Consider the following 13,223-nt stretch of genomic DNA (forward strand, 5'->3'; position numbering starts at 1 on the left):
GCAATTTTTTCATTTTTTTTTTTGTGATTCTTTCTGATTTGGTTAGTGGGTTGGTGGGTTTGTTTCAGATTTGATGTGAAGGGGTTTGCGAGTCCCGATTGGGCATGAACAAGTAGTGAAGATAGTGGGTCTCTGGGGAAAGAGAAGGGAGGGTGGTCGGAGTGGGCCCCGATTACAAGAAGTAGGTGGAGTGTGAGAAGGAAAGGGTTGGACATGGTGGTGGTGAAGAGCATCGGAGGTGGAGGGGTTTGGGCTCGGTGAAGGTGAGGAAGGGAAGGAGAAGATGGGATTTTGGATTTTCCAGGTTTGTTTGGTTTTTTTTTTTTTTTAAATTTAAGTAGGGTAAATATTATTATATTTTAAATGCATAAAAAATTAATTTTTTGCCACGTGACACAATTTTGACAACTACGTTAACACAAATGTAGATCTCATATTTGCCACATCATCATTTAACGATTTACTTAACAGATTTTCTAACGAATGTATAAAATTGAAATAAAATGATAAATAAATATATGAAATTGAAATGTTTTAAAAATATTGTAAGGAATTAAAATTCACCCCAAACCTAAGGAAGTAAAATGTAATTTACCCCAGAAATTAAATTCACAAAACAACTAAAATATCTAACTCCAAAAAGGGTCAATTTCTCCAACACTATTTAGCTTTTCACAATCCATGTCGAGCCAGACTCATTTTCTGGATTTAAAAGCAGGGGTGGACCCGAGTCAATACCCGAACCACCAGCCTTGCCTTGTGCTAAGAACGCACTCCCCAAACACGTGTGCAAGTCATCACACGTGCGTGCAAGTTTCATGTATCCTTATCACCATGCAAGGACTCTCCAGTGCGGTTCGTTCTTGACTCAATACCCCCACCACATGCACTCATCATGCACCGCCGCCTAATATAACTTACACCGCCACCGCCACGGCCACATGCACAACCACATTAATAAGTCTCCTAACAAAAACACAAAAGCTACAGGGTGAGGTTGGATCACGTGATGCCCACGTGACCCCCACACAGGATATATGATCGGATAGATGATCAGCTCTCACAATGGAGGGCGGCCTTGATCTTCTGGACGGTACAGGATATGAGGTGGTTCACCGTCTCCACCGACTCCACGGTCAGCTTGGCCGTCGGCAGGCTGTTCACCAGGATCTGAAACGTCATCGTCAGGAGGGACCCGCTCACTCTATGGAGACCGTCGTCAACGCCACCGCCACTGTTGCCGCTGCCGTGACTGCCACCTTTGCCAAACATGGGCCCGCGCGAGCCCGGGCCATCAGGGACAATTGCGAACCCGGATGGCAGGAGCGCCACATAGGCGGAGTCCCCGCCGTTCATAACCACGTGCATGGCCGGAATGTCAACAGGCGCGTACACAACAAGAGACCCTGCCGCGTCTATGCATGTCTCTTGTAGGATCAGCATGCTACCTTGGTTTGCGTTTGCCTGTACCATCACAAACACAATACCCTCAGTATCCCATTATTTTACACGTATGCCACTTCATGATTGAAGAGTCAAAACCTGACCTCACTAGCCGGACTTTTTTTCTTTTTATTTATTTTATTTTTTCAAGTTAAATAAAACTAAATAAATAAATGGTAAAAGGTGAGGTCAGAAAGTAACTACACAAGAAGTTGACAATCCCCGTCCTTCAATTTTGACTTTTTTTGGATACTACCGAAACAAACACTGTCTCCATTGTCTGCTCTCTGCCACCCCAAAACGTCCCTATACATACTGCCAAATTCCAACCTTGTCCTTTCCACATTCACCTTTTTACACCCCCACCCATAAACACGTTGCCTCACTCACCCCTTCCCCATCTTCCCCACATCTAGTTGTACTATCACTTATACCCATCATTTTATGTAGGTCTCATCACTATTAAAAATATAGTACAAGCAATAGTATAACTAGACGGTAAAAATAACATTTTTGAAAAATAAATAATTCGATTTTGTAGAGAAAAAGAAACGTACTCTGGCGCGCAGGAGGGAGACGCAGTTGCCGGGGTCCTGGCCCTTGGCGATGTGGGCCATCTCCTGCATAGGCCCACCGTTGGAGAGTATGTCCCACTCGCTCCTTAGTCGCTCATCGCGCAAGAAATCAAATAGCCTCTGTGGGGAGACTGGCAGCCAGACCGAAGTGGCAGCGCTGAGCACGACACCGGGCGGCTCGCCAGGGTCGTCTAGGCTTTCCCGAGTCATGACCCTGACGTCCTCGTCGACATTCCCGGCGTTCAACTTGGTCCATTTGTGCACCGTCGACGCACACACCCCGGCACAGAAGTTGTCCGTCATCCGATGCGCCAGCTTCAGCATGCTCCTCCTTCCGCTGGCAGTGATAGCTATTACAAAAAATACACAACTAATTATATCAACAAACATTATCCACATTAATCAATTCATTAAAAATGTTAGATTGATTGATAAATTACCAGTGTGGTCGCGGGAGGGGACGGAGGAGGACATGAGAATGGCCTGGCACTCGGATTGGCGTTGAAGGGTGGCAACCCACCGTTGGGCGCCGAAGCCCATGCCGGAACTTAACAAGGGTCGGTATAGGTGGTGGACTTGGCTCTCATCGTACTCTGCATGCTCAACCCATGTAACCTGCAACATTATATTATAAATCACATTAGTAATTATCTTAATTACCTTTATTATTAGTAATTATCTTAATTAGCTTAACATAATCACACTATTAATGTGGTAAAGATTTGCAAAGTTAGAAAACTTGAACCCGCAAGTGGCCCTCTACCATAGTGGTGAAGAAAAGTGATGCCCTTGCACCATGGTGTGGGTTTGAACCCCGTCGACTTCCTTATCTAACAAATCTATCGTTTAACATAAAAAAACTTGAACCCAACCCACCTAACAAAAACCAAAATGTGGGAAATTTAATTACAAAGCAATAATAGTTTATGGCTAAGGTAGGCCGACGCCAGCTATCAAAATTCAAGTTGTTTCCAATATGGTTAGTAGTTGCGGCATTGTGGGGTCAGTGACACATGACACATACATAGCAGTTTTTTCTGATGCGGAAGAAATCATGCAGGATAGTTGCGGAATGTGAGAAAATACAAATACAGCAAGTCGACCAAATAATAATAACAATAGTCAGAGACATGGAATCAATCACACGGCCATCGAGCAAAAAGTGAGTTAAAATATTTGGGCGAAGATATAGTTGCGCAACATTTAAAGGAAGAGAGGGTGACATCGAGATTTGTAAATGACGTTGTTGTCTATAATACAAATATGTATATTATAAATTGTATATATGTGTGCGCGTGTGTGTGTGTGTATGACAACTATACACAGAACCCTAGAGAGGAGTGTGGGGAGAGGGGAGAGGAGCCATGTAGAAACAAAAGATAGGCAGTCTTGGGAGTTTGAATAGGAAGTCTTGGATTAAGAAAGGGCTGGAATACAAGGCCAAATGACAAGCATCAAAGATTGGAATAGAAACATCAAATGGATAAATAATTTGACCTGATTTGAGGATTGCAAGGCAGTTCTTTTTTAAAAAAATGGACCAGCTACTGGCTTCACCACAGCAATCCATTTTTTGGTGACCGTGAAAACTTACAGAGGTATTTTAACCTCCTCTTGGCCACCATCGTGCAATTCACTAACATCAAGAATCGAATCAAGACATACCGTGTAAAATACAAACTTGAAATTCGTCTCCAACCACTAAGCCACCCCGTGGTGGTTGATTGCAAGGCAATTGGGGTTATTGAGGATTATATGAAATTTATGTGTTCAAAAATTTGGTAATGGAGGCTTCTCATGAATAAAAAATTGGGGGCTCATATCCTAGGGAGTGTAATAAATAAATTAATAATAATATTTTAGGGTTGATTAAAACATGGGATCGGAATTGTTTAAAATTATTAGAATAAGATTTGAGACCAGATGATAAGATTTTGAGGAAGGTTCCGATTCTTGGAGAGGGCATTAAATATTGGGTTGGTGAAAAAAAAAAACCATCAAAGAAACTGAGACAGTGTGGTGATCTAGTGAGTAATCACTAGACAAAGAAAGTTCTTTGATGCATGAGCTTTTCTTAATTAATTAAATTAATTAAGTGGTGGCTTTGGAGAATGAAGAAAATTGCATGATATTTGACTTAAATAACTAAGCTACAATTTTGCAGTTACTTCAACAGACTCATTAAAGAGCAAAGGGGAAGAAGAACACAACCACTTGGGAAAAGCACAATAAATTTGAACCAAACAAATAAGAACCATGTAATGTAACTGAAACTGTGTACTTGAGTTGTGCCGCGGTTAATCATCCATGCCCGCATCACGAGGGCATGGATGATTTTTGCGTGATTTCTGACCGCTAAATTGCATGTTTAGGCTAGTAAGTTTGATTTCTATTTTACTAGAAGAGAAAGTACATTAATTTAATAGACTGATAAGGACATTAGTACTAATTTTACCTTAGAGTACCCATTGGGCATGTCTTGCACAACACAGCCAGAAGGGAGCCTCCTACAGTTCATAAATGTCGGTACCCCGGAGGTGTCACGGATGGCGTCAACCGACACGTCAACCACAGCCCACACGCCCTCTGCGTGCTGCTTGCAGAAACGGAGGAAATTGACCTCACGAACCGGAACCAAGGGCGATAGGATTTGCAGTTCAGCATGCATCTGAAATGTGAATAATTCAGATAAAATGCAGCAAAACAAAGTACATGTTTTAAATTTTTTATTTTTTTTTCTTTAGGACCGACTGACAATCAAGTACTTACGAGTTGAAGTGCACCATTTCTAGTTCCTCCCATGCCACTGGAAATCACATCAGTGGTTGAGGTTCTTGCAATCACACCAGGAAACATCTCCAACCATCGATTCTGTGAAAAAAGAAATCAAACAAAACGAGAATTAAGTTTGAACATAAAGTAAGCAAAAAATTAAACAAGCATCGGAAGCACCAACAAGTACCAAATAAGAAAAGCATCTTCATTCATTGCTACAACAATTTCAACACAAAGTGTTTGGATTATTACCGAATCCATCAAAGTTTCAACAAGAGTTAAGCTGTTGATGATGACCATTCCAGACTCCCTAGAAGCCTCGGAGACGAAACCATTCGGTTTCAATCCAATGCAAGGAGTGAAATTTCTCATGTATTCCTCATGGTTCAAAACCTCCCTTGCACCTTCTAAGCTCCTAAGCCAAAGGGGCTCATCCGTCTGAGCCATCTTAACCAATTCATCCATGGCAGCCAAAGCAAGCTCTAGAAAGATTGATCTCTCCATCGACCGGTCTAGCCCCGTCACACTAGGCCTGCCATGAGACACAACTGACATAGCACTCCCAATCCCACCTCCAAAATCATTTCCCATGGACATCGATGTAGCCACATTGCTCATCCCACCAAACCCATTGCTCCCAACTCCGAGCTCCAAAGTGGAGCTCGGGAGCGGAGGCCCCATGGATGCAGCCAGGGATGAAATGGGTCGGCCTAGAAATTTTCCGGCGAGTGCACAAACTCGGTCCAAATCATCCTTCAATCGAGCATTTTCGATCCTGAGGTGCTGCTCTTCTAGTGATATATCTCCAATAATTGCCGGACCGCCACAGTTTGAGCAAATTGGGTTCCTCATAGCCTCACGAATCGACATGTTCTCCGCTCGGAGCTTATCGTTCTCTTGCCTCAGCAACGAGTTCTCATGGCGTTCCAGTTGCGTCTAGAAAGTCCAGCACAATCAAAATTCCATCAACATCAAAGCAAAATATAAATAAAAAAATGAGACTGAAAGAGATATAATAATAAAAAATAAAAAATAAAAAAAAGGGGGAAAAGGAGATGTATATATTTTACCTTCATTTGGGTTCGGCGATTTTGGAACCAGAATTTGACTTGTCTAGTCTCCAAGTTAAGCCTTCTGCTCAGCTCTAATCTTTGCTTCTCATCAGGATGAGGACACTCTTTGAACAGCCTAAAAACCCACCAAAAACCGAACAAATAATAAAAAATAATTAAACAAGAACTCGAAAAATTAATCAGTTTATGCAACAACAATAAATAAATAAATACGGAAAAAAATGGGGGTTTTATTATCATACGCTTCAAGTTCTTGGATTTGCTGAGGGGTGTGTCGGTGGTAACGCTTCTTCTTACGAGGGTGGTGGTTGTCAGCGGCATCTTGATCGTCCCCAGAAGCACCATCCATGTTGTCACTCCCAGATCTGCTCTCGTGCTCTTCCTCTCTGCTCCTTCTCCCGCCGTTGTTTGCCTCATAATTCTCAGCCACTCTCGTCACATCTCCTTGCCCATCCACATTTGTCTGCTGATAATATATAACCAAAAAATAAAATAAATACACAATCAGAGCCAAAAAATAACAAAAACCCAGATCAGATTTCAGGCCATTTCATCAGAAACAAAGAAAAATCGATCAAAAAAATGAAAAAATGAGAGATGTTTACTAGGGCAAGTGAGAGTCCCGGAGAGTTGAACATGGATTTAGTGAGAGACTGAGTGACAAGGCGTGGCTGAGCGATTGCACTGGAGGGCATGTTGTTGCTGTTGTTTGTGTACGGAATGTCAGCCACGATTCTTGCACCGACACCACTGCCGGCACTGTTGTCCAGAAAACCCCCAAAACTCATCAAAAAATAAAAACCCAAGATTCTTTTTTCTTTTGTTCTTCAACCCTATCAAACCAAACTCCTGTCGTCTCTCACTCCAGATTTTGCTCCTATTTCTTAACAAATTTACAACCACTTAATTTGCTCTCTCTCTCTCAAAAATATTTGGACGGAAAATAAATTGGAAGAAAAAGGAAAGCACAGAGAGGCAAAGGAGACAAACGTTTCAGAGTTAACCCAAGTGTCTCCAACTCCCTCTCTTGCATAGTTTGGGGAGGGTTTGGTTTTGGAGAGAAAGAAAGAGAAAGAAGGCAAGCAAGCCCTTTTTGGGTATCTCCAGCTGCTTAGCTCTTCATTCTCTATCCCTCTCTCAAACTTTCTCTCTCTAAAAACTCACGAAAACAGCTAAGCACCAGAAGGGGGCCTCAAATGACTGCTGTTCGGTTTGGAGGAAAACTAAATGGGGGAACCCTAGTTTTTTAGGTGAGAGTGTTTATCCCTTGCTTCCACTGCATGCTTGACTATTCCAAAAGGGCCTGAGAAAATTTTTAAAAAAAAATGAGAGAAAGGAAAGGAAAGGGCTTATTTTTTCCAAGATTTGTTGCAGAGAGAGAAAGGAAAAGAAAAGAAAAGAAAAAAGCAAGAGAGAGAAGACGAAGAGAGAGAGAGAGAGAGAGGTGAAGATAAAACGCACCATGTGGACACTTCGAAGCCTTACAAACACAAAGCTCCAAAAAGGGCCGGTTGACTCTCTCACACTCTCTGAAAGTCTGTGAAAAAACAGTCCAACATTTGTAACTTTTTCATACTTTTTTCTTCTGGGACTAGGAGGTTCGGATTTATGACTCTGTCTCAGCTTTGGTACTGGTAATGGGATCTGGTACAAAAGTTTATTTCTTTACAAGAGGTCTGGATTTTCCAGCTAAAATCTAAGATATTTGCTGTCATTTGAACTTTCTTACTGTTCCTTTGTTCAGACAATACAAAGATGATTTATAGTTCCTTAAATAAATAAATAAAAGTTCATTTGATATGGTATGTAGTTTTGGTAAAGAAATATGGTATGCAATTAAATTATGGAAGAATATCTTAACAATCCGGTCCAATTTAGATTTAGCCCAATCTAAAATCTACACGTCCTAAATGAGGGTTAATTAACTTCCCTGCTAAGAAATTTTGTTGAGAAGGAAATAAATAGACATAATATATTTTCGACAGTTAGTTACAGAACCTTGTAGGAGCGAGCGCTTAAACATTCGTGTTATTTAAGTAGTTGGATCGAATCTAAACCTTATCTAATCAAGAATCAATTTGAATCGTTGAGATAATCTAACCGCTAAAGCGTGGTTGCCCATGTTCAAAATTTGACGTGAAAAATTTGGTGGAGCTGTTTGATTTGCTGGATCTACTTTATTTGGTGTTCTGGGATCGTGGCGGTGATTAGGTGATGCGATAAACCCATGGGCATCATACTCCTAATCCCAATTTATGGTTTGAGATTTTGTTCTCACATCATCTCCTTGTAACACATAGTTTAACAGTTTTATTTATCTGTGTAATCGTGCGGATCCCGATGAGCTCGAACTAGTGTTTGAAGATTACTCGTTGCTTTGCGATTAGTGATGCTTTATTGTAATATCTTGTTGAATATTTTTGAAAAATGATGATTATAAATAAATTACATACTATTTAGTTGTTTTTGCAGATTTTGTATGTTTTATAGCATCTCTAAAGGAGATGTCAAAATTACCATGTAGGCATACAACAGTAAAAAATGACAACAAACTCTCTCCAACCGAGCCTTCAATTTCTTACGTGGCGCTGAGTCATTTGAAGACAAAGCTTTTTGTTGTCAAATTTGACAGCAAATGTCAAATTTATTAAATGATTTTTTAATAGATTAATATAATACATAATAAATGTTGTTATGTTTTTGAAATATTTGATTGGTTGCCTTATTAATTGAACTCCACAAAAAGATAAAAAAAATTATTAAATGATATTATTATTTAACATATCGGGTGAAGTAAAATATTGTACAAAATGTCAAATTGCCACATAAGCTATTAATTATCATTTTAATGTTTAAAATTTGACATCTCCTTTATAGATGCTCTTAGTTTTGCCTTACGGGTTATTGTTCTTGCAGTCCTGCTAAGACTCGAATTTTGTACACGTATTTAATGTGTTGTAAGTTTTTTTAATTAACATCATTAATTTTGTTCAAGAGAAAATGAAGAAAATATCTGTATAACGTTTTAATTGTTTGAAAGGGAAGAATTATGAACACAGATTCAATTAATGAACTCTTTTCCATTTCGATTCATTTTTTTTTAAGTGTGTAAAAGTGTTAGATTTTTATTTTCAATACAACGATATATTTACACTAATAAATGAAATATTTTTATAAACAACAAAATTAGACAGTCATAATAATTTGGTATCAAACTCGTCATTCACAGGAGTTAAACCTATCCTCTCACTTACAAGTAGAAACAAAATTATTTGATAATCTTAGTGACTGATGCAGGCCAAGGACTAAAGACGTCATTACATAAAATTACTGGCAGCTGGGATTTAAGTTTTATATATAATACATGCATTTTTAGAGTTATAATGCATGTATCTAGCTTTAAATTTGTGGCTTATGGAATTCCTAGGTTAATGACATTTTATGAAATCATTTGTAGTTTTTTAGGAGTTATATTGTAAGCCTTTATTTTTTATGTCTTTTCATATTTTTCACTTTAAGTTGTAAGCCTATAAATACTTGTATTTGTAAAGAAGAAGGGGAGAAGTTGTTTGAATTATCATATTGATATTTGAGTTGTAAACTCGTTTTTATGTTGCTTTCTCTTTGTAAGAGTCTGCTACTTTGTTCTTTCTATTGTCTACGTTGTAGGCTGTTATTAGAACCAAAGTTTATAGGGTTTTCAGGCCTTTACTCGCACTAGGAGATAATGGACCCTACTTATCCATTATATCTATCATTTTAATTTGTTTTTGTCCGCTACGCTCTGCATCAGTTGGTATTAGAGCGTCAACTCAATCCAAGGGTGACGCTATATTCAACATGTCGCAGATGCCATTAGATGAAGATCTTAATCTGGACCTTCCTCCAGTATTTGATCGTTGCTTGGATAGTTCATGTCCAATATGTTGTGAACATTATTCAAGTGATTCCTCCCGAGTTTGATCGTTCTCCCTTATCACAGTTGTTGTCAAAGTTCTTGTGTGGTTCAACGAAATGTTCTTATGGAATCTTGTCTAATTATTAAAAATGTTGATTAAAAAGAATTTTTGAAGTTGGAGTTTCATGATTTAATGAGTTCATTGGAAACTACTGGATATGTTGATTTAATTGGGGTTGATGTCTTCTACTTCAAAATTTCCAAAGTTTTGGTTGACATTATAAATCAAATGAAAGAGAATGTCAAGGTTGCAAGGTATGCTATTAAGGGTGCTTTTCACACTTCAACAATCAATATTAAATGCTCCAAATATCTATTTGTTTGGACCGGCATAGTTCAATTTTATCACTCCAAATCAGATGATGATCCGAATTCGAGGACGAATTCTCTCCAACCCCACGATAATGATGCAGGCCAAGGACTGAATGCGTTATTACATAAAATTACTGTTAGCTGGGATTTAAATTTTATAATATAATACATGCATTTTTAGAGTTATAATGCATGTATCTAGCTTTAAATTTGTGGCTTATGAAATTCCTAGGTTAATGGCATTTTATGAAATCATTTAGTTTGTTGGGAGTTATATTGTAAGCCTTTATTTTTTATGTCTTTTGATATTTTTCACTTTAAGTTGTAAGCCTATAAATACTTGTATTTGTAAAAAAGAAGGGGAGAAGTTGTTTGAATTATCATATTGATATTTGAGTTGTAAACTCGTTTTTATGTGCCTTTCTCTTCGTAAGAGTCTGCTGCTTTATTCTTTCTAGCGTCTACGTTGTAAGCTGGTATTAGAACCAAAGTTTATAGGGTTTTCAAGCCTCTCCTCGCACTAGAAGATAGTAGTCCATACCTATCCATTCTATCTATCATTTTAATTCATTTATATCCGTAGCATCCTGACTCACTTAGATAATAAATCGTCTTTATAGTCACACATAAATGTTTATTATCTATTATCCAAAAAGATGCTTTAAATTCGAATTCGCTTATTGTTGTAGAATGAAATATAATGATTTTAAGTCTCAAAATTGCAAATTCCACTTGTTTGCGCTGTCTGGCGTCTCTTTCTCCTTAAACACTCTTATACTAAATGGGGTTTGGTCAACTTACAATTATATCCACTATTCATTTCTCAATCACAGTCGTTGTTATACTTGAATCCCCTCATTCCTCACTACCAATAATTACCCATTTAGCTCGCACCAGTAAAATTCACTGCGTCGTTCTTCCTGCAATGTTTTTACCTCCACAGCCCACAAAGGATTCCCAAAACCACACAAAACTGCCCGCTGCCAGCAAAAGATGTTGACAATAAACGACATTATAATAAAGTATCCACAGAGAAGTGTGTCGTTTTACATAAAAAAATCACAAGAAATATGTCAAATTTGAACCATGCATTGCATATTTTCATGACCAATTGAAACTCCAAGTTAGTATGTAACTGGTTGAACATTCATTTGACTTGTTCTCCAAATGGGAGAATTTTTTATTGTAATCGGAACATAAGTGGTACATCACGTGTTTTTATATAAATGGTGAGAAATTTTATTTTTTAAGTTATTTACATTTTAACACATATGTCCCACCATTTCTATAATAACACATGATGTACCACTTCATGTTTCAGTCACACTGAAAAATCTCTCAACCAAATGATGCATGTAAATAATTCGTATATATACTTGACTGGCAGAGAGAAAAGGAAATTTACAAATAAGTCCTCCAAAATTTTTCCACCCCCTTTTTTAACTAGAGTTTTACTTGTGTCGTCACATGAAGTTCAAATCTTATACTTGGCAGTTTTTATTAATAAAAGCTTTGGTCACATTTAGGGACTGGCAATAAGGCCATCTTCAACCAAAGGGAATATGTTTAGCTCCCGTTCAGATTAAAGCCCTACCAGAAATTATTTTTTAATGAACAGTGTCAGGACTATCTATACAATCTCCAACCGAAGGGGCTATTTTTAAGTCCCCTCAATAATTTATTATTTTAAGTTTGTTCTTTAATTTTATCGGTTAATTGAATTAAACTGCGATATTAAAATAAGGTTGCCGAACATATTTTGAGGGTCACTTGTCGCTAAATGTTGTTTTATGTTTCATGTTATTAAATATTTTAATTTTACTTACATGTTAACAATTTAGACATTTAGGTAAGATAGTATGGAAGGGTGAAAATGATGTGAAAAATAGTATAGAAATGACTTAGGTATTTATAGAAAAAAAAATTTTAAATATTGTCTTAAAAATTATAAAAAAAAAATTGAAAAAAAAAAGAAAAAGAAAAAAAAGCTGCATGACGTCAGCTAGCAGCACAACTGGGCCTAACTTTTAGGGCTAGATGGCTATGTTTGCCCAACCCTCTGGCCATTTGGTTATATTTTGGCCTGGTGGGTCTCAAATTTTATTGGCCCAACCCACCATTAGAGATGAATTTTGTGTCAAAACGGGTCATGGTTTGACCTATAGCCCTTTGGCCGGCTCGGTTGGAGATGACCTAACGTATTCAGATTTATCATTTATATTTGTGTTATCACATGGGTTGACCAACACATAAAACCATATAAAAATAAAGGTAGTTTTCAATTTACTATCTTGAAGTATCGTGGTTTTCAAACTTACATCAAGTTTTTTTCGTCCCAATATCATACCTAAAGTGAACATTGTGGGACACTTTCTTACATCTGTTAGCCTTTTAGTCAGAACTTTCATTAACCCATGACGTGGCACCCAGTGGATAATGATTATACCCCACTTGTCAATCTAGCCCACGTAAACATTAAAAAAATGTAAAAATCAAAATTTAAAGCCAAGACTAATGCCACCACATACATACCCCTATCATTTTTGTTCTTTAATTATCTTTAATTTATTCCATCCAACTTTAAAACAAGAATAAATAAGGTTCTCATCCCTCATTTTACATTCTCATTAATTGAAAGGAGAAATTACACACAAAGTGTACCTTTAGTTTTTAAATTTGAATTGAGACAAGGTTTTAAAATTATTTCAAGAAGAGACAAATTTTAATACACATGTAAGTTGACGTCATGGATGTTTTGTGTAAGTGACCATATTGTCATTCCTTCTTAAGCGTGACTGACAATAAGAGGGCCATTGAGGGGAAATTGGGTCGTTTCTAGTCTAGACATCGCGGTGATCTTGGGTTGATTTCCTTCCCGCGTTGTCTTTCTTCCCTTCCGTGTCTTTTGGAAGTACTCATGCCTCTCTCCTACGTGATTGATGCCGAGGAACAACCTCCTTCTTGGATACCGAATCGAGGGTAAACATTAGGCTTTCTGTGATTTCCCATGGCGTACCTTTGGAACAAGTTCTTGGACCAGCTTGCTTGGATTTAGACATGTCACCTTTCAAGGAGCTTGAGCGGTGG

General features: G+C 38.0%; 1 protein-coding gene across 2 annotated transcripts; it reads right to left on the reverse strand.

Annotated features, from left to right (window-relative positions):
* Nucleotides 1-493: 493 nt before the first annotated feature.
* LOC137733895 (homeobox-leucine zipper protein ANTHOCYANINLESS 2) lies at nucleotides 494-7,318 on the reverse strand. 2 transcript variants are annotated; one of them, XM_068473106.2, is made up of 9 exons: nucleotides 6,472-7,318; nucleotides 6,109-6,332; nucleotides 5,864-5,981; nucleotides 5,046-5,729; nucleotides 4,788-4,889; nucleotides 4,474-4,686; nucleotides 2,459-2,633; nucleotides 2,001-2,368; nucleotides 494-1,464 (listed from the first exon to the last, which is right to left on the reverse strand). In XM_068473106.2, the coding sequence occupies exons 1-9, from the start codon at nucleotides 6,652-6,654 to the stop codon at nucleotides 1,054-1,056; spliced, it is 2,478 nt and encodes an 825-aa protein (XP_068329207.2). In that variant the 5' UTR covers nucleotides 6,655-7,318; the 3' UTR covers nucleotides 494-1,053. The 2 variants fall into 2 exon arrangements, with proteins under 2 accessions (XP_068329207.2, XP_068329209.2); XM_068473108.2 differs by having other exon boundaries at nucleotides 6,109-6,329; nucleotides 6,472-7,288.
* Between the last annotated feature and the right edge of the window lie 5,905 nt (nucleotides 7,319-13,223).

Source organism: Pyrus communis, chromosome 7, assembly GCF_041283825.1.
Source record: "Pyrus communis isolate YQ-2024b chromosome 7, ASM4128382v1, whole genome shotgun sequence".
NCBI lineage: Eukaryota > Viridiplantae > Streptophyta > Magnoliopsida > Rosales > Rosaceae > Pyrus > Pyrus communis.

What these genes read in the sequence shown, in the direction of transcription:
- LOC137733895 (XM_068473106.2), bottom strand. Translation starts at nt 6,654, where the DNA reads ATGAGTTTTGGGGGTTTTCTGGACAACAGTGCCGGCAGTGGTGTCGGT. An exon ending in CAAATCCAAGAACTTGAAGC is followed by an intron (nt 5,982 to 6,108) that starts GTATGATAATAA and finishes GTGGGTTTTTAG; the next exon opens with GCTGTTCAAAGAGTGTCCTC. An exon ending in TGCCCAATGGGTACTCTAAG is followed by an intron (nt 2,634 to 4,473) that starts GTAAAATTAGTA and finishes ATAATGTTGCAG; the next exon opens with GTTACATGGGTTGAGCATGC.